This window comes from Orycteropus afer, unplaced genomic scaffold, assembly GCF_000298275.1.
Source record: "Orycteropus afer afer isolate SDZICR_OR568_19922 unplaced genomic scaffold, OryAfe1.0 scaffold00387, whole genome shotgun sequence".
Classification (NCBI taxonomy): Eukaryota; Metazoa; Chordata; class Mammalia; order Tubulidentata; family Orycteropodidae; genus Orycteropus; species Orycteropus afer.
The window spans coordinates 1604408-1625696 of record NW_006921974.1 but is presented as its reverse complement, the minus strand read 5'-3'; the positions used below and the strand labels follow the sequence as shown (position 1 = coordinate 1625696).

General features: G+C 44.1%; 1 protein-coding gene across 1 annotated transcript; it reads left to right on the top strand.

Annotated features, from left to right (window-relative positions):
- Nucleotides 1–2376: 2376 nt before the first annotated feature.
- Nucleotides 2377–19101, top strand: ATP1B4 (ATPase Na+/K+ transporting family member beta 4). Its single transcript, XM_007953323.1, has 8 exons — nucleotides 2377–2439; nucleotides 6297–6525; nucleotides 10486–10614; nucleotides 10880–10984; nucleotides 14409–14605; nucleotides 15150–15206; nucleotides 18110–18205; nucleotides 18940–19101. The coding sequence occupies exons 1-8, from the start codon at nucleotides 2377–2379 to the stop codon at nucleotides 19099–19101; spliced, it is 1038 nt and encodes a 345-aa protein (XP_007951514.1).
- The last annotated feature ends 2188 nt before the right edge of the window (nucleotides 19102–21289 follow it).

Sequence of the window (21289 nt, the reverse complement as noted above, 5' to 3'; positions counted from 1 at the left end):
CTTCTGGTTAGCAGTCAAGTGCCTTAGGCACTATGCTACCAGAGCCTCTATAACAAACTATAGGGATATTTTTATATAAAAAAAAAAATTTCTGCTGAAAACAGTGCATAAAAATTGTTTAAGCAGTCATTTTGGTGTCACCACCCCTGACTGTGTCACTCAGTGAAGTCTGCATCCCCTGCACCCCCTGTGTGACACCACCGCTTCCCAGAGACTCCCTGAGGATTTAGTCAATCCCTGGGTGGAGAGAGTACACAATTGCTACCTGATGGGTCTGGGACACACTGAACCCCTGCCCATCATTGTAGAAATGGCCCACGAGAACAGATGGCATAAACTAGCCCATCTCGTGGTAAAGTCAAAGATTCTCTGGAAGGTGCTGCCATTTCTTTCTCCTTTGGGAACAGGAGAACTCAGTCCAGAATGTTTCCATTCCCAGTCGCCATTGTCAGCAAATATGTGGTTTTACTGGAGCAGGCAAGTAGAACACCAGGTTTAGAGAAGGAGCTGATTACACCTGAGCCCAAGGACCGCCCTCCTCTCTGCTCTCTGTAGCCCCTGCTTCACTTGCAGCCCCACTGACCACTGCTTCTGGCTCCACTTTGCTCTGTCTCAAAATTGGCAGGAATGATTTCTCCTTTAACTAGAGTCTTTTGAGTGTAATTCATTCAGATTTCTGTCTTTGAAGTCCTATGGGATTTGGTTATTTTATCCCAACCAACAGCTGGCATTCCAGAAGGCAGCCTGGGCTATAGTAAAAATACATCGCAAATGCATTAAGTATATATCAAACTCTCAGTTAGCCAGAACCTAAGGAATGGGAGATTCTGCAGAATGGAATTTTTGGTTACCTGAGAGTTGCATGACATCACTCCAAGTCCCTTTTGTCCTCCCATCTTGGTCTTTTGAAATGATGCTAAAATGACCACAGTCTCTTTTCTGCCTTAGTTAGGCAAAGCCAGTTAACCTATCCTTTTTTGTTTTGTTTTTTGAGATTTCCAAGGGCCTCAGGGTTCTCATACTTAATATCAGGAATCACGGTAATGACTGGCTTAGAAAAGGTGTAAGGGACAGACCTCTAGATCTATTGAGGCCAGATTATCCCTTGGAGTACATTTTGCTTTTATTAAAATCCAAAGTGGGCTCTTTCTCTTCAAGGAAGGGTATGGGGAAAGATTCTGTTAAGGAAGAGTCCTGATTAGTAATGTTACAGTAAATGGGAGCCTTATTTAAAATTAATCACAATTGACAGTGTTTTCATCAGAATATCCTGGACTTGGAATTATGAATAAATCTACCTATCCAAGCTATTGCGCTTGGTTGTGAATATGCCCAGAATCTCAACATGTGCAACATTCCCAGACACCTGGATGTAATGCGAGGGTGGGGGTGATTTGTGAAGGAAGTGTCACAACTCTTAGCCACCCAGCCTATAGTTGGGTGGACCAAACAGACCAAACATGGTATATAATATTTTGGTTGTTTCTACTAATTTTTCTCTTGTTGTATCCCACATTGGCTTCAGAAGTTATATATGTCTGGGAAACTGACACTGCAAAGTTCTGGCTTGTTCCCTGCCCTGATGCTAAGTGATAAATATAGATCTCAACCACTACAGAAATTTGGCCAGGATTCCAAGGGGTGTGTGTGTGTGAGAGAGAGAGAGGGGCAGTGACTGATGGGCCACTCTGACATGTGGGCTAGAAAAAGGCTTCTTGATGTCCAAGACCCTCTTTGGGGGGTGGAGGGAGTAAAGGGTGGTCCTAGCCTCTAAAATCAGAAAGCAAAATTCACATTTTAAGATGCTTGTAGAGTGACACAGATCAGGAATGTTGTAGATGGCTTGGTGGGGGAGGGGGGGCGAAGAGCAAAGGGAATCTTTCCTGACACCCTGGATCCTTTCGCATGAGGTCAGCTGTATGAAAAAAGCAAGTTATTCCTAGCCATCTCTCCTCACCCCAACTCCCACCTATGCCCTACCCCCTGCACACACTGATAACCAACTCACAATTGAGAAGAACACAACTTAATATTTTCCTTGGGCTCATTGTATCTCAGGCGCTGGAGAAGGGCAGGGTGTGGAAAGAGACATGAAGGAGGAGGGGGTGAGTCGCTCATCCTCGTGACCCAGAATATCACCCCCTCTCTGTAATGATGAGCTTGCTTTTCCATAAGGGCTTTCCCTTGATTCAGAGAAAGGGCCAACCAATGAGAGATGGGCATGTTAGATTATTTTGGGGAAGGGCTCATGCCAGGAGGGTTCACTTTTACTAGGCGCCAAGTGTCCCCAGTAGCCAGTGTCTCCTGTACCAGCAGAAGTTCCAGAACTCTCACCCATTTGTCTGCCTCGGCCGCGTCTTTGCCCACTGAGCAGCCATGAGAAGGCAACTCCGGTCCAGAAGGGCTCCTACCTTTCCTCATGGTTATCGCTACAGACTTGTGAGTCCCAGGGAGCAGAACATTTTGCTGTCCCTTTTTAGTGGGGTAGGTTGGGTGCCGTGTAGGTCTGGGCTTATGGCTGCTTTTCCTTGTGCTAAGCAGGAACAGTGAAGTTTATGGAAGCCCAAGCTTCAAGAGGAAGCAATGGCTCCCAGCACCCCACATTGTTGGAGGGAACGAGGAAGCCCCTCTTCCTGGGAAGCAAAGATAAGGATAAGAGAAGGGGAAGATGCCAGAGAATGAAGAGCCTTCTAAAACTTTTCCTTGGAAGTCCAGACTTTAAGCAGAACTTTTGGAATCTGGGAGTAGGGGTTTCATTCTTATAGCAACAAATTTAAGCAAGAGAGAAGGGGAGGGGACAAGGAAAGGAAAGATACTGCCTGCCCAGCTGTCTCAGTCTCTTTGGGTGGTAGTTTCTTAGGAACCCAGCTGTTCTTTTTCTAAAGCATAAATTCCAAGCTCTAGCTATAATCATAGAATCCTTTATACGAGAAGCTGGTAGAACTCCTAGGGATTCTCCCTTCAGAACTTTTCATCCCGTAAAGGAGATCTCTGGGGCTCAAGGCCCAAGGGTGACTTACTTGCAAGTTAGTGGAGGAGCCAAAGCGAGAATGCAAGTCCCCTTACTTCTAGTCTTGTGCTCTTTCCATTACACTGTGCAGTATGAATACTCCTGGCCCCCAATCTACCTCATCCAGTCCCATCCTGCCTGCCACCCTAGCCACCCCATCCTGCCCAATAAATACACACACACACACACACACACGCACACACAGAGCTCTTTGGTATCACCACTTACCTCCAGAATACAATACAGATTTCTTTATCCAAAGGTCTCTTTGCATTTACTTTGCTATAAATCATCAATTAATGCCACACACCTTTTGGTGGTGGTGGTGTAGTCTGAAATATCCCTCAGTGATTATATACTCAGGGAGATAGGTAAAGACTATTAACAGCCAAGAGAGGAAACTACGAATTCTTCTAACCTCATAACAACCTACAGAGGGCTTCCCTCAGCTTTCCAGTTACCATGTGTAGACTCTTTTCTTTTGACATCTCCAAAGTCCCTACTAGCTCTCAAACTAGTCACAATCTGTAGGGCATATAACTATTTCTTACTTGGCTTCTTTTCTATGGAATGTTTCGGAAGTGTGTATCATTTCATTTCTTGTAAACTGGCTTGGTTTTAAATGCATCAGAGGAACTTTCTTCTTATGGGGAATACTTGAGCAAATCAAAAAGAAATGATTTGATGTAGTGTATAATAATCGTGTGCTAATTTATCCTTTAAAATTAACCAACCAATCAAATGTTTACAGAGTGTTACTCAATGCAGGACACAGATTTATCCTTTGGGTCATATTGTTTGTTTGTATATTTAGATTGCTCAAAATGGAGCCACCCTCTACGCTTTAGACTCTTCCCTTTTAGGGCAATATGATGGCCCCAACACACACCCACTTTCATATCCCAGCACATTTACATACACTATCACATGAGAATAGTGCCACTTTAGGAAACTGACAGAAACAGAATGTTGAGGGTAAACATTCTCATTACCAAAGGATTCCCTACTGGATTTCATTAGATAGTTGTGTGAAAAGTGCATTTTACACAGGATTTAATTAACAAGGAACTTTGTATGAAGGTGTTTCTTGCATGATACAAGGTTCCTCTGTACCTGGAATCAGGGGAGACGAAAAGGGTTACTTGGGTTGCTGAAGGAAGGCTCGGGCAATGTGAGAGCTGTGGGGAAATTACCATTGAAAAGATTCATTCTTCGTACAACAGCCATCTTTAATGGAGCTGTCATGAGAGCTCATCTCTACAAATAAGATCAGGCTGAGGCCAAGGCCAACTGCCTTCTCTGTGGAGCAGAGGTGGCAGGCATGCATGGGCAACAAAGAGAAACTGAAGTTGTTCAGAAATATAACGGCAATATGAATTACTACATGATGAAATGTTACACTTCAAATTCTCTGAGCTTCTTAATTGCAGTAGGTTCTCTGGGGCCATGATGACTACCCTGTAGAGTCCACATGACTGCCGAGGTCAGGGCCACAAACCCTATGAGAGCATTCCCCAGAATCCTGGCTCAGAGCTTTAAGTCAGGCAGTTATCATTGACATTTGGTCAGTACCCACTTGGACCTTAGCTCTGGACTTCACACCATGGAGGTCCATCAAGGAATTAGAAAATATATACCTTGCCCTCTAGGTGCTCAGAATATTGTTTGGGAGGTCAAATGTGTACCCAGGTTCACACACAAGGAAAAGAGATTTAAGAACATTTATTAATGCTTTCAAGAATGACTACTGGAGTTTATTCTCTTAATCCTTACACTCTGACTCCATGTCAAAGTCAGAAATCCTTGACTCTAAGACCCTCCAATCTCTTAGGAACATAGCCTAACACATTGTTGGGCTTCAAAAATCTGCTAAACCACCTCTAAGCACTAGTACTCAATGTGATTGAGAAAAAAAAAAAAAATCATTGTCCATGGTATCAAAAGATAGCGGTTCTGAGATTGTCAACTCTGTCGTGAACTTGCTGTGTGGCTTTGGCTAGATTATGTTCCTTCTCTGGGCCTCAGCTGCACAAGTGAAACTTGAAGCTGCACATTTAAGCAAATTAGAGAACAATTCAAGAGTGCCTGTAAGCGAGAGCTAGGTGGTACTCAGCAGCAGAGTAGAGCCTTGCCACCCTGTATCACTTTTACTGATTCTAAACACCCTAGTTTACTGAATCCCCCACCGAATGCAGCATTTCTAGCAGAGTGCCCTCTAAGTGGCCTTTGAGGAATCAGGCAGGGAAAGGGCAGCACAGAACCCCTGGTCCTATCATTTGACACATCCAGCCCCCAACAGGTGCAGAGGCCCTGCCACTCTTCAGACTTGGACAGCAGAAATAAGGGAGGGTGGCTTCATTTTCTGCTGCTGCAGTGAGCCTTGGCAGACCCCCAAAGAGCAAAGATCCAACTGTCCAGACTGTGACTGGGAGGGATTTGAAAAACCACTTGATAAAGTTTGGGTTTTTCTTTTTCTTTCTTTTGTTAAAATTTCACAGAACCACTCAGAGGTTATGGTTTCCATGTGAAGTAATGGTGGGGATCAGTCAACCAACAAATATTTTGTGAGCACTTCCAACATGCCCAGCTTTTTGCACAGGGTACAGGGGACACTAAGGAAGTATCTGTTAGGGTTCCAACCCTTGAGGTGGTCTGTCCAACCAGCTTTAGTAGGCTGAGTTTCCAGCTAGGGCAACGGTCAGAGAAGCAGCACATAATCCCCCATATCTTGTTTCTTTGGGGAAGGCAGTCTAAATTTTGAGGAAGGGTATAGAAGTTTGACTCTCCTCTTGATTTTTGACCCAGGCTATTTTTAAACATAACTTGGGATGATGAGGGCTGGCAGCTAAAAGTTTACTGGGTGTTAGGAAGAAACCAGCTTAGACTTGTTTCCATAATGGAAACAAGCGTCTAAAAACTACTCCATCCTCCAGTGTTGAGCTCAGCCCGTCCTGACAGGCCAGGCAAAGTGAAGCAAGAGGTCAAAGCCCCAGGACAGGGTAGTGACATGAGTAATCCTGGGGAAAGAGCCCAAATGCCTGAAACTGAGAATAAAACCTGCACTTCTATGGAAAGAACAGTGAGTCAAAATAGGTTGTAGAAAGGAGATTTCCTCAAAAAGAACAAATAGAAGGAAAGTCTGCCCCTGTAGCAATGGGTATTTTATGCAAAAGTAGAAATTTGAAATGCCTCCAAATATTGACTCCCTTTCCATTTATTTTTGGCTGGTGGGATGCTCCGTTGGAAATCTTTCTCAGAAAGGGGGTTTGATTTGTCACTATTCCAGGATGACCAGGATGAAGCGAACCAGGACTACTTGGCAGATGAAGAGGAGGAAGCAGAGGAAGAGGCTCGGGTGATTGGGGTACCCAATTTGGAGGAGGAAGAAAAGGAAGAGCAAGAAGAGGGTGAAGAGGGTCAGGGTCAGCCAACAGGCAACACCTGGTGGCAGAAATTGCAGCTCATGAATGAATACCTGTGGGATCCGGAGCAAAGGATGTCTCTGGCCCGAACAGGTCAGAGTTGGAGTAAGTCCCAGTCATCCCAATATCCCAGTCGGGTGTCCTTGGCTTCTGGCTGGATGTCCAGGGCTCCTTTACCATACGCTGGATGGGCTTGTCTGCAAACTTCTTTTAGCATCTCATCGAAAGGGACAAGTGCCTAGGGAAATGCCAGGACTGCAGGCAGAGCCCATCAGAACAAACTCCAAGTGGGTGCATTCGATTGTGTGGCTGAAATCCACTTGACCCAATATTGGTTGCAATGCAGAGAGGCAGTGAGAATGAGTTGCAAAAGCACAGATTTTATTGTAACTCCTAGCCTTATCACTTTCTACCCAGGTGATCTTGGGCCCATCATTTCCCCTCTCTGAGCCTCAGTTTCCTCACCTGCCAAATGAGGGAAATAATCCATGTCTTGCCTTTCTCACAGGATTAGTGTGAGGCTCCAACAAGTTGCTAAAAATTGTCAAGTTGAAAATACCATGCAGAAGACTATTTCTAGGCTATGAAACTCAATTCCCTGCTAACCCAGGCAAGGGATTATAAAGCCTCATCAGTTCACCTACTAACATCAGAAAAGGAGAGCCAGGAAGCCCACCCTTGGCCCTACTTGTGGGTGCTTCACTATCCTGTAGTGGACACATAGGAATTATGTTTAAGGGGATCATTGGTAAAGATGAAGACTGAGCCTCATGTTGCTTGGTCAATGGCAGAATTGTATTCTTTTGCATTTCCTCTTTGTACGACATGCTGCCACCACTTTTCTATCAAAATTTCCCGGCACTCCCTTCCCAAGGTCCTACACACGTCTTAAACTACTAATGCTGAGCCTTCTCCTCAGGAGATTTAGCCTGTGGTAAAATTCACACTTGTCACACTCTGCACAGCCCAGGAAAAGAGCAGCTTCTGGTTAGGAACTTAGTCAATCCTCAGGAAAAGGAAAACGATAGAGGGCACTATGGATGAAATAAGAGTCAACATAGTGCCAAGGGTCTAGAAGTTAATGGTCAAGCCTTCTAAAGGTCGCTTTGGCTGAGAATTCTCTCCCTTATGGTTTGTGTTTCTAATTCCACCGAGGAAGGGTGAAACAGTTAAGCCTGCTTCCTGGAATTAAGAATAGCAGGTGTGGGGCTCTGAACAACACCCACCTCTTTTCACTCCTCCTCAGTTCCCAGACCCATCCCTGCCCATCCTTCTAACTCTCAACTGGAACAAATGTACCATTCAAGGGGCATTCTGACATTCTGCAAGCTGCAGGCAAATGCTAGACACCCATTGGGGCTTCAAAGGGGGCACAGCTGTTTCTCCCTTGCCTAAAGAGGACTAGGAAAACAGGCCCTGTGAAAATGCAAGTGCAATTATGGGACTTGCATTGACCCCTTAACAGCTAGCCATTGGAGCTTCTCCTGATGAACTAATCTGAATTGCTGTGGAGGACAATCTGTAGGGCAGTAAGTGGGAATGAGGGAGAGAAGATTCAGGGTCCAGGAAGAATATGGCAGTGGGGACGCTGTGCACTAGGCTATGACCAAGCCACTGGGTAGAAGGTCTAAGGAGAGTCCAGGAATTTAGGCTTCTGGTGTTGGGCTACCCCTAGGCAAAAGGTAAATAGTGATGTCAGTGCCTAGATCACCAAGCACATGCATTTCTGCCCTCTTGCCTGAGAGCTTGTTGCTCATTTGGGCACTTTACTATAACTCTGTCCCAGCTTGGACATCGATGTATCCAACACATTCCCCCCACCAGTTATTATACTCTTTGCTTTCCCTTTGGTAGCTGGGCAGCCCCTATTCTTAGGACCTATATGTTATTTTATTGGATACTGACAAGAACCGTATGAGCTAGTAATATTATTATCCCCATTTTACAGATGCAGAAACTGAGGCTTAGAGAGGGTAAGTAACTTGTCTAAAGTCACACAGTTAATAAGTGGCAGTGTTGGGATTCAAACCCAGGTTGGATGAATACCTAAAGTTCATTCTCTTACCAAGATACCAGGACTTCATGGGGTGCTTTGGTGGGAGGAATGAAGAGATGGGAGTACTGGTGACTAGTTGTCTATCCAAGCCCAGGTGGGGTATTGCAGGATGGAACCTTGGATTTCCTACGAGAGGAACCAGAATAAAACTTGGACATCTGGAGCAGGAAGGGTTGGAGGGATCAATGGGTACAATGGAGACAGTGCTGGGTTTTGCCTGAGGTAGTTAACCCATCACAGACTCCAGGGCACCCCTTCCTGGATAAGGCTGAGGGGACTCGTTGCAAGTGCCATTCTCCCATCTACGGCTTCCTGACTACACATCCTGGGCAAGAAGGAAGCTGTCTCCAGTGAAACATACCTCTGTTCCATTGTTTTCCCTTCATCCATGAAACTGAGTCTTCCAGTCCTCCAAAATGGCTCCAGCTGTTGCTTCATTCCCAAGATGGGGATGGGGGAGTTGGAATGGATGAGGAGACACAGAGCACCAGGATAGCCAGTGGGCAGTAGCCAAAAATCACAAGCACATAGGCTCTGTTGTTTCTTCTCTAGGGACTCGAATTGGAGCAATACGTTCATGTTCCAGTTCTGCTTTAGTTCATCTGATAAAACATAACGGGTCAGTTCCATTTCCAGTTGGATTATTAAGGGCTTCTCCACCTCTCCTTGACTCCCCTCCCTTTTTGGTGAATTTTATTTGGTTCATGGTTCAATTTAAAAATTAATATTTCGATTCAGTTTTGGGTACAGTGAAGTTATGTGGTTTGTTCCGGCTTCTAGTTCCTGACTCGAGTCAGATCTGCAGTTCACTGCTGTGAGCCAGAGCCAGGTATTGTTGCCTGATAGGGCCCCGAGAAGAACTTGAAAAGAGCCTCTCAGAAGCCATCTCACACATACTCGCCTCCCTCAGTACTGACTAATCCTGGGCCCAACCTAGTCTTACAAAAGCCCACTGAGTGGGAATCCTTGCTTCTAGACCTCTAGCAATAACAATACTATTGTTGATAATAATGACAATGACTGCCATTGCTAGACCACTTACTATCTGCCAGGCTCTATGCTATGCTATTTCTATGCATTATTCAACCCTAAGAAATAAATACTATTATAGTCCTCATTTTACAGATGAGGAAATTGAGGCCCAGAGAGGTGAAATGAATGTCCAAGATTAGACCGTTGGGAAGTGGTATAGTCAGTATACGATGTGAGGAAAGGCTTAATTTCAGATCCTATTAGAGATATAGATGAGGGTATGAAGTGACTGCTAAACTTATATCCATTTTTCCTATGAGGATTCGGAGGTACAGTGAGGCTCTATAACTTACCCAACCTCCAAGGTAGCAAACGGCAGCGATTAAATACAGTTTCCTTCCCTTCCCTTTCCTACTGTGTGTTAGTGTTCTTTTTGAAACGCAGAACCACTTAAATTTTTGCTAAAGATGAATAAGGTTTGAAATAAGTAGGGTCAAATCTCATTCTGCCTTGATTAGAAGCAAGTTCAGTGGAAATTAATCAAAAGTTTGAATTCAAGACTAGGTGAAAAGAAATGCTGTTTTCATCACTGGCAAATACATATAATCACCGGCACCAAGCTGCTAGGGCTCTTCAGGGCACCTGCTTTAATGAATAGCAAAGAATGATTTGTACATGGGACATCCACCATTGCCCAGAGGACTTGTAAGCAATTTGCCCTCGGCAGTACTTTAAACTCCACTCCCCTGTAATCTTGTTCATGGTCATCATTTGCTCAGCAAGCCCTTCCATCGCAGATGCTGTAAAGGTTAACTGCAATCAGACCCCTGACACAGTTCTCACCAATTCCAAATTGGTGAAATCTCGAGGAGCAAGGACATACTGGATCTGGGGAATAAGATTTTTGTAAAAGCCCTCTCATGTGTTTGGATTGGTTCTGGTTCCTGAGTTCAAGTGCTAGGGGGAGGGGGGAGGCAGGGCTTGTTGGCAAGCACTGACCACTCTCATTTTGGATTGCTCTGCAGGCCTGATCTTGGTCATTTATTTCTTGTTCTATGCCTCTCTGGCTGCTGTGATAACTGTCTGCACATACACGCTACTTCTGACCATCAGTCCTTACATGCCGACCTTCACTGAGAAGGTGAAGCCTCCTGGTGAGTGCCCAAATGTCCTGCATTGTCAAAACTTGCTGGACAGATACCTGCTTGCACAGCATGTTCATCCTCAATTAACTGGCTCTTCCCAGGAATGACTTAGGGATTCAATTATTAAGAGTAAAAGTAAAATGGTACTTGGCAAATTATGGTCCTTTTCATTTTGATTGCCTGAGGGGAAATGGTTTCATGGGAATCGATACAAAAAAAAGAAAAATTATCCCAAGAATGGGTTAATATATCCAAGACCTGTTTTCATTGCCAGGAGTTATGATCAGACCCTTCGCCCATAGCCTTAACTTCAACTTCAACGTTTCTGAACCTGACACTTGGCAGCATTATGTGATTAGCCTAAATGGCTTCCTCCAGGGTAAGTAAGTTCCTCTGAATGGTGGAAAGGTCTTTGGGAAGGTGATGGGAGGGAATCAAAAACTCACCTTGCCCAGAAATCCCACCCTTACTAACCCCAGCCCGTTATGGTCTTTCCTTACCTTGCATCCCCTCAGCACCTGTAGATGGAATAGAAACTGCTCTAGTTTGTTGCCTTGAAAGTATACAAGCCAATTCTCCAGCAAGACTATAAGCTCTTTGGGGCAAAGTACTTGCTTTCCCTTCTTGAACACCCTACAGTCCCTAGTTAAGGTTTGGGCACATCCAAGTGTCTCGATAAAGGTTTGCTAAGTACATGCAATGATTAATTATGAAAATAACGCTGGAGGGAGGCTTCCTGCCTCCTACACTTTCTCAAGGTAAGAGAATTTATTTCTTAGATATGGGCTAGCTTGGAAGGAGAGAGAAAGTGTCTTTAAAACCATTCCAGAAGGGAGTCAGGGGACGAATCTTTTGGTGGTAGTTACTCCTGCATTTTGATCCCAAGTGTTTTCAAGATGCCTATCTCTGTAGTCTCATCAGATACCGTGACAAGGATAAATAAATGGTTTATACAGGAGGGCCTTCCACATGGTGAAAACTGAGGTAGAAGATTAAAACCCCCACAACGAAACCAACCCTGCTGCCATGTTGTCAATTCCAATCATAGCGACCCTATAGGACAGAGTAGAACTGCCCCCATAGGGTTTCCAAGGCTATAAATCTTTACGGAAACATACTGCCTCATCTTTCTCCCATGGAACAGCTAGTGCGTTCGAACTGCCGACCTTTTGGCTAGCAGCCAAATGTTTTAACCACTGCACCACCAGCTTTGGTAATGTAAAACACAAAGCGCACAAGTTCTGTGTTTATCAAGTTATCAAAGAAAAGCCCTGGTGGGCTTTGCATTGCCACAACTATTTGTGGGGGGAAAAAAAACAGAATATTTTGGTTAGCCTGATCTAGCTGAAGGGGGGAGGGGGTGGTGGAGGCTGCACTGAATTGGGAGGTAAACACTCTCATCACTGCCAAAAAGCGTTACTTAAATTGTATACATTTTGTCATTTAACTGTAACCCTTCATGGTAGAGTCTATCTAGTGCCCTTTTTTCAAATGAAGGAGCTGAGGCTCAGAAAGAGGAAGTAACTTGATCAGTCTCCCACCAGCAGAACCAGCATGAGGACCCAAGTCCATGTTCTTGACACACTTGCTACTCAAAGTGTGAACCAGGGACCTACAGCATGCACACTGCCAGGAAGCTTGTTAGAAATGCAGACTCTCAGGCCTCACCCAGAACTACTGAATCAGGATCTACACTTTAACAGGATCAATGGGTGATTTGAAAGAATTCTGAAACTTCAGAAGCACTGCTTTACATAACCCTATGCTGTTGCCATTTGACTTATGCTGACCCCATGTGTGCAGAGTAGAACTGCTCCACGGGATTGTTCACAGTTGTGACCTTTCGGAAGCAGATTACCAGGCCTTTTTTCCGAGGCACCTCTCGGTGGGTTTCAACTGCCAACCTTTCAGTGAGTAGTCAAGCACTTAACCATTTGCAACCCCCAGGGACTCCTGCCACGCGACCAAACCCAAACCCACTGCCATCGAGTCAATTCTGACTCAAAGTGACGCCCATTGGGTTTCCGAGATGGCAAATCCTTACGGAAGTAGATTTCCCAGTCTTCCTTCTATGGAGTGGCTGGCTGGTGGGTTTGAACCGCCCGTCAAATGCCTTAGGCACTGTGCCACCAGAGCTCCTTGTATTATTTTGGGTAAGTCTGAGCTCCAAGATCCCTCGCCTGTAAAATGAAGGGACTAGATTCTTTCTGAGCCCATGTTGTTCCATTTGTGGAAAAAAAGGAAAAATAAATATTTTTAACATCATAGCCAGCACAATATTTTCTTTCAAAATGCTTGTGGGCTATTACAAATATATTGCCAGAATCTATGCTTAGGAAAACCCTATGAGAAGATGGTAGATGGAAAAATACCAATTCTGACCTAAAGAGGGAAGGAGCATTTAGGAAAAGCAGTGGATTTTTAGCTCCCAGATATAGATAATACTTCCTACTAAAAAGGAACATGTCTCCAAAATAGACATCCTGGAGTATCCGTTTCATTCCCATGAGGACTGGGATTTTGCAATAAGGGTCATGCCCATGTCACATTACTTTTAATGGAACTACCTCAAGAGAAACAATGAGTATGTGACTGCAGCTTCTATTTAGAAAGTTATTATGTGAGCATAGTTCTTGTTCTAAAAAGAAAAAAAGATTAAAACAAAAGGTTGAACTGAATGTAGCTTTGCCAGAGGAAAAATTATAGCACAGTCATAAGTGGAATAGATTTAAAATTCCCAGTTGCCTCTTAATAATATCAAACCAAACTTCAACCTATCTAGATGAGGATCCAGCAGTACATTTAGAACCTTGCCTCTGGTGGGTCTTAGGTGCACAGTCTCCTCTGTAAGACCAAGCTACTTGAAACATAAACCCACAGGGGTTAGGTCTAAGTGGGCTTACTAGGCTTCATCACTTAGAACCAAATAGGGAATAATTAAGTAATTTCCAAAGCCCAGTTCTATGGCATCTGGTAGCCCAAAGCATCAGCTCATGGACAGCCACTTTCAGCCCCCTCCTTGGATACATGTTACATTCCACCAAATGTAAAGGGATACTAGCCCTGGGTGCTTCCTGCCCCGGTGTTCAAAATTCCACTCCCTCACCCTCTCAGTGAAGATCCTGGGGTTGTCGTTGGTTTCTATCTTTCAACCTAAGCTTCTCTTTTCAAGTGCACTTTCTCTAAAGAATAAGGAGCTGACTTCTTCCCTTCTCCTTCTCAACCTTCTTCCTCCCATTTCACAACACACACTTCCCCCACACTCTTGCTTCAGGTGTCTCTCATTGACCTCAAAGTGAGCTGTTTCCTAGGCTGAACTTAAGGACATTTAACCCAAGAATTTAGCCTCCTTATTTATACCGTGCCTTGACATGATTCACTTCCTTTTCCAAACCCTACCTACTAAGTGCCTATTTCTCTCCCAGATGTAGAAGAGGCAGATTCCCATGTGAGCAGTTTACCATATCTGAAAAGAAATCATAGAAAATAGAGAAAAGTTATCAAGTAACCAAAAAATGACCCAGAGATGGATATCCAGAAGTTATGAGGGAATGAGAAGCAAAGGGGCAGCAGTGGAACTGGGCTGAGATGACTGGCCAGAAAAGCTTCCTGGAGGGATGTTGTTGATGAAGGGCCTTGGCTACCTGATCCCAAGTCCCAGGGGCCAGGATGGACTGGGTGGGATTTCAAAGGAGTGCAAGCAGGCTGGAGAAAGGAAGCCAAGGGGGTAAGACTACTGGAAACATGCCTGTCCACTGTAGCACCTGTCTAACATGACCATTTGCCACTCACATACACTTTAGGCTATAATGACAGTCTTCAAGAGGAAATGAACATAGATTGTCCACCAGGGCAGTACTTCATCCAAGATGGCGATGAGGATGAGGACAAGAAAGCCTGCCAATTTAAGCGTTCCTTTCTGAAGAACTGTTCTGGTCTGGAGGATCCTACTTTTGGCTACTCTACCGGACAGCCCTGCATCCTTCTAAAGATGAACCGGGTACATGGGCCCTCGATACTCTGGTGACGATAAGTGGGTGAGCTGAGTAAGAGGGTTCTGGCCGCTCTATTTCTCTTGAGTTCTGTCTTCACACACCACAAGTGTGGCCATTTTTGCCAACAGCATCAGTAATGCAAACCACCAGACAAATTTACCAAGCAGTAATTCCCTCTTCTTCCTGAACACAGCTTTGGGTGAGACCAGAGGCAGTTTTTCTGTGATAAAATATGTATTTTTCCTTCTCTCCTGCCATGCCTTAGGGGTCTGACAGAGCCATATCACTCTAGAAATCAGAAAGTTCTTTACATCTTTAGGGTTATCTTGCTGCAATTTCCACTGTATATGAATATCAGACACAAACACAATGCGTAAGCCGAGCTGCACAACGCTGAGGGTATTTTGCAGTTTTTGCTGTCTATAATACTTCCGGGGAGGGCAAAATAGACAAAGCTAATACCTGAGGAAACATGACATAAGGGGAATTTAGCTCAGTTTTACCATCAAATTAATTTTTTTTGAAAAAACACTGGTTTTCTTTTAATAGATTGTAGGCTTTCGTCCTGAGCTGGGAGATCCTGTGAAGGTTTCCTGCAAAGTTCAGGTAAAGTGACTTTTGGGTAAGCACTGTTAGCGTATCTGTTTCATGCAAAAATGTAGTTCACCTCTTCCAAATGCTCTACACATGGATGGTTGGCTATGGGTTAAGGGAAGGGTTAATCTCATAACGAGATCTCCCTTTAGTGCTTTTAGGCCTCCTTATTTCCATAAAGCATTTAATGTGTGTGTGTGTGTGTGTTATGATTTATACCTGTGAAGGCTGAAGACTGAACCTTTTGCCAAGGGCCACAGCCAGGAACAACAATGTACCAAGTCATTAACTGGGATTCTGTTTACACTTTTGCTTTTAGCTCTAATTACTTGTTTCTTTGAACTAAACAAATAGATTGCATTAGAATCATTAGTCCCTGCTTTTAAAATGGAATTTCACATTTTGCAGCAATGACCACTGGCACTGGGTGTTGCAATAACAAAAGACTACAACAGAAGTATAAACAGAACACCATTAATATCCTAATTAACTGTCCTTCCAGGGACCATTAACTCCTATCTCATCTGCACCAAATAGCTCCTTTGTAGGAAAAAGCTCTAAATCTTGGGTTTGCTTCTCAAATGGGCAGCAGCTTCCTCCTGTTTGATGACATCAGCTGCACCCATACCTCTGGACAGTTTCTTGCAAACGTGTGAGGCTAGGTAAATTCATTCCCAATACTAGAAATACAGCTCAAAATTCCAGTCTTGATGGTGGCAGATCAGAAAACCGCAAACTCAAAAAACTCACTGTTGTTGAGTCAGTTCTGACTCATAGCGACCCCTCCTTGGATTTTCCAGGCAGTACCTCTATGGAAGTATATTAGTCAGGTTTGACTCGATGGCACATGACAACAACAACAACAACCTCTATGGAAGTATATTACCCAGTCTTGCTTCTGAGGAGTGGCTAGTGCATTTGAACCGTCAGCTTTCTGGTTAGCAGTCAAATAAATGCCTTAGGCACTACACCACCAGAGCTCCCGAAAATAGCAAAAGGCAGGCAGCATTTATTCAGCCAATATTCTGCATTTGGCAAGCATTTACTGATCATTTATTATACGCCAGGCACTTTGCTAAGTGTTAGGGGTACAGAGAAAAAGAAGACTCGATCGCTGATATCAAGGCAATTAAGTATTGCAGGTGCTGTGATAGGTGTAATGTGAGCACTGAAGAGAGAAAGGTCAGTTCCACTTGGGAGGTGGTGATGCTGAATATGAATTTTGAAAGATCTGGCAGGGTTTGCCGGGTGAACGCAATAGGAAGGACATTCATTCTTCCTATATGTACGTGTGTACATGTAAATATACACACATGTGAGATGTGACTGCAAACTTGTGGAACTGATTCCACAGGCCATGCACAAGAAACACATTTCATAGCCTTTTAGAAGAGTATATAAACAAATCATGAAGACCAACTCAGTCATAAACTAGCATTTTAATTGGATAGAGTCCCACTTGTACTTCCCTAATGGAAACTGTTCATTTATCAGCTTACATCAAACCTTGCTGAGAACTGTCTTTTTTTTATTCATTTGAAAGAAATATTAAGAGCCTCCATATATTCTATAATGATCAATACTGGTCAAATTCATACCCACTTGTGGGAATCAAGTGCTTACTTTTCTCTTGCAGAAGAAGATACTATTAGAATAAATTAAGGAGAGCTCAGTTTATACTAAGAATGATTAAAACACATTGACAGGAGTAATTACATGATCCTACTGAGCAATTTGCTAGTAATGATGCACTATTTGTCCTCAGTAGCTCCCAAAAAAACCAAAAACCAAACTCGTTGTCATTGAGTTGATTCCGACCCAAGGCAACCCCATGTGTTACAGAGTAGAACTGCTCCATAAGGTTTTCAATGGCTGTGATTGTAATAGAAGTAGATCTCCAGGCCTTTCTTCAGCTGTACTGCTGTGTGGGTTCAAACTGCCAAACTTTAGGTTAGTAGTTGAGCACAAACCATTTGTGCCACTTAAAACCAAAAAAACAAACCCATTGCCATCGAGTGGATTCCGATTCATAGCAGCCCTATAGTGTAGGGTAGAAACACCCCATAGGGTTTCCAAGGCTGGGAATCTTTACAGAAGCAGACTGCCTCGTTTTCGTTCTACAGAGTGGCTGGTGAGTACGAACCACCGACCTTCTGGTTAGCAGCTGAATGCCTTAACCACTGTACCACCAGAGCTCCTGCCACCAAAGACCTCTGTTGTTTAGGGGAAGCCTAATGCATAGGCAGAATGGGCAGCCCCCTGCCTGATCTGATGTGATAAGAAGACACTGTTCAGTTTTTTCATTTCTGGTACCTGAACCCCTCTTACTTATCCTTCTGACTCTGCATACTGTAATTGGTGGCCACAGAGAATGGGGTCAGAGCCATGAGTTTAGGTGAGCCAACTGGAGGCAGCATCCCTATGCATCAGGTCCCTGCACACCTGCTTGGATTTCCAATACAACGGAGCCTGCGGTGTGCAAGTCGTGGAGATTTATGAAACGTGTCCCAGTTTATACCTGCCTCACCTCCAAAGCTCAAGACTGAGTGCCAGCCCCAGCATGATTCCTTGCACGAGTGCTGGAAGGGTGTGCCTTCTTTCTAGAGCGGCACCAGACATTACAAGCCTTTTGGGACCCTTCTGTCTGGGTCCCCGAAAAGATAGCACAGAGCTATCCTGGGCACCTTTGACTTCCTCAAGCCAGGCTTTCTATTCAGTATTCTTTGAACTGAAAAGCCAATCCATAGTGTCTCCCTGGAAACACTCCTCTGGGCTGAACCATGCTCCACTGTGCTTTCAGGATCTTTCTGGGCTGTGGGCCACACAGTGATTTCACCTGGGGCACAGGCCCATTAACTCAGGCTCCAACCCACTGAGTGACCCTGCACCCCACATATCCCTGCTTTTGCTTACAGAGAGGTGATGAAAACAACATCCGATCCATCAATTACTACCCAGAGTCGGCTTCTTTTGACCTCCGCTACTACCCTTACTACGGCAAACTGACTCACGTAAGCCTATATCCCCCTCAATCATCATGCCTGTATCCCTTCAGTCCTTGCAGTCAGAAAGGGCTCAGAGAAAACAGAAAGGCTCTGGAATCTATGGGGAGCAGCACGGAGTAACAGAGTGGTGAATGGCCTTTGGTCACAGCCAAGGGTTCCCTCTACTACTTCCTACTACAACCACTTCTTTCCGAATCTGGAAAGGTACTCAGATATGGTCTGGTCTAACTCTTTCAATTTACAGATGGGAAAATTGGGGATCAAAGAGAGGAAGTGACTTGCCCAAGGTCACATAGCTAATTAAGGACAGAGCCAGGAGTAGACAAATTATTACTGCCTTTGTACTCAATTATGCCCAAATAATCACACTTCTATGTTTCTCTCATTTGAACCCTTGGAGGCAGGAAAGGATTCATCTGCAGCATAAGGAGTCGATCAATACTAGTTCTGGTTTGATTCATGGTTTGATAGTCAGAAAATCATATCACGCTGAGTCAGAATTGGTTTCCCTACAGTGACTTAGGAGAGAAATGTGTGCTTTCTTAGTTTTCATAGGGCAGGGAGAACATGTCAGTTGCTCAGCCATTTGTGACTTGACATCCCGGTATTTATTCACTTCCCTTTGTGGAGGTTAACCTACCCTTCACTGAATATCCAACTGCATACATCCTACCCCCTCTCACCCTCCCTACCCTCCCTGCCTTCCCCACACTTAGAATCCATTGTTCTTCCATCTACAGGTTAACTACACCTCCCCCCTGGTGGCAATGCACTTCACAGATGTGGTGAAGAACCAAGAGGTGCCTGTGCAGTGCCAGCTGAAGGGCAAGGGCATCATAAATGATGTCATCAATGATCATTTTGTGGGTAGGGTAATCTTTACCCTGAACATAGAAACCTAAGGACTTCAAGGGACCAGTTCTACCAGTTCTGTTTCTGTTCCATTTCATGTTACCCCTGGTAGCACCTGAATTCTTTTTCTTCAATCAGGACACAGCCAGATGGACACCTCAGACAGCAGATCATCTTTCCTTGCCTTTTGACATGTGTGTAAAATGACAATGTGTCTAAATCTGTTTGATTTTTTTCAAGGTAGTCTCTCCTAGTGACAAATAGATTATATTCATTTCCTTTCCTCCGCTTAAAAACAAAAACCCATTCTTGCTGCTAGACTCTCATTATAGTGTAAACATAAGCACTGATAAAATTCACAATAGTCTGGAAGGAGAACTTCTATGGTAATTATAAATCCATCATGTTTTCTAAAAGTTTGTTGTTTTCAGAGGTGAGATTCCTCCCAACCAAACCGCTAATCTAACTCTTTTTTAACTGCCTGGCAAGGTCTAGGCAGACCAACTCAGACTATACCTAGGGTCACCATACCTAGGGAGCTATATACACAGGGGTGCTTGAGAAACTTGCTGCTTGACTCCAAAGACCCAAGTCTTCCCACAGGCAACTATATACTGATTCAAAGACTGGGTTGTCTTCAACTGGGACAGGAAGTAGTGTTAACTGGATACTACTCTGGGATAGAAACGAAGACACTCCCTGTGACCATTTGGGGGAGAACACCTATCATATAGGTGTGAATGGTATTTGATCTTTGCTCTAGGATGTAAACATCCAAAGGCAAACATTCCTGTAAACAGATTTTTTTCTCAGCTTCGGGCAGAGGAGAAAACAAGGATGAAGATCTCTACCAGCTCATTCGGCTTGGACTATTTGTTTGACGGTAGTGTGACATTCTGTCAGACCATCAGAAATGAGTGTGTTGACTCCCAGCTATAGCTCTGGGGGTTAAAACCAGGGTCTGCCAACTAATACATGGCAAGACAGCTCCTGCCAGGTCACCTACACCCAACACTGATTAGCCAGTTTTGCATTTTCTTTAAAAATGATTTGAGACAGATGTTTATCCAGGCTATTTTTTCTTATCTTTGGCCATGTGACCAAGTCACTGCTTCTTATCACCTCCACCAGGGGGAGGGCTGGGACAAAGAGAGAAGGCAAACATCACAGACCAGCTTAAATGCCACCTATAAGCAACAGAAAGCCTGAATCCCCTCTGCAATGTTTACCTTCTCTCAAAACAGGGAACTAACTGGTAGTCTAGTGGTGGAGACAAGTAAAGAAGTCACTATAATATAGTGTGACAAGAGTTATAACACTAGTACAGTGAAATCTGTGAGAGTCAGAGTTTGATGGGACTGCCTTGTTTTTCCAAGTCTTACAAGTTTTCCACCTTTGACAGGGTATAGTCTTACCACTTTTCTATCACTCATTTCAGTGGAAAATATTTGAGTTTTCCTTCTCTGACAGGTTTCTGCCCTACACAGGTTCTGGCTTTCACATGTTTCACTGCACATGGAAATGCTATGAGGACATGAGGAAAAGCAACTAACTCAAGCTGACAAAGTAGCAGAGGGAATTTCACATGCAAAGTCACAATCATAAAAGACCATGATGTAACTGTGAGCTGTTCACTAGCTGGAGCTTAAAGGGCTCGAAGGGATGGCAGGGAGTGGCAGGAGATGGGGCTAGAGAGGTAGGCAGGGATGCAAGATGAGTTTGAAATGTATCCAGTAGGTGGAAAGGACTCTTCAAAGGCTCTTAAGCAGGGAAGCGTCTTGATCCTATTTACATTTTAGAAAGAGCACTTTAGCAGCCAGTGTGAAGGGTGGATTCGAGAGGGGCTAGACTGACAAATGGGGAATCAAGTCGGATGGTGATACCATTAATCAAGACTGGGAGTACAAGAGAGATTCTGAGAGGAAGATGCTGAGATCAGTTTGGGACATTTTAGGCTTGTGAATCATATTGGACAGATACTGATGTCATGGTGTAAACACATGTGGGGTTAGGGAGAAGGAAAGCTGAGAACAAAAGTGGTATTTGCTTAAGTAAACTCTCTTAAAATCTAAGCTATTTAATCTTGAGAATTTAAGCCAGGTATAGAAAGACCACCACGCCAATGTAGTTCCTCAGATAACATTTTCCCCTTGGCTTTGTAGCAGAAAGGACTGCTTTTGTTCCTTGGAATCTCCTCCCCAGACACCATCCAACTCTTATTGAGAGTAGAGGGGGGAG

Bases quoted from the DNA above. Each gene is read 5' to 3' on its own strand.
- ATP1B4 (XM_007953323.1), top strand. From the start codon at position 2,377: ATGAGAAGGCAACTCCGGTCCAGAAGGGCTCCTACCTTTCCTCATGGT. The intron at 10,985-14,408 runs GTAAGTAAGTTC...CATACACTTTAG, and splicing joins CCTAAATGGCTTCCTCCAGG to GCTATAATGACAGTCTTCAA. The intron at 18,206-18,939 runs GTAAGCCTATAT...TTCCATCTACAG, and splicing joins ACTACGGCAAACTGACTCAC to GTTAACTACACCTCCCCCCT.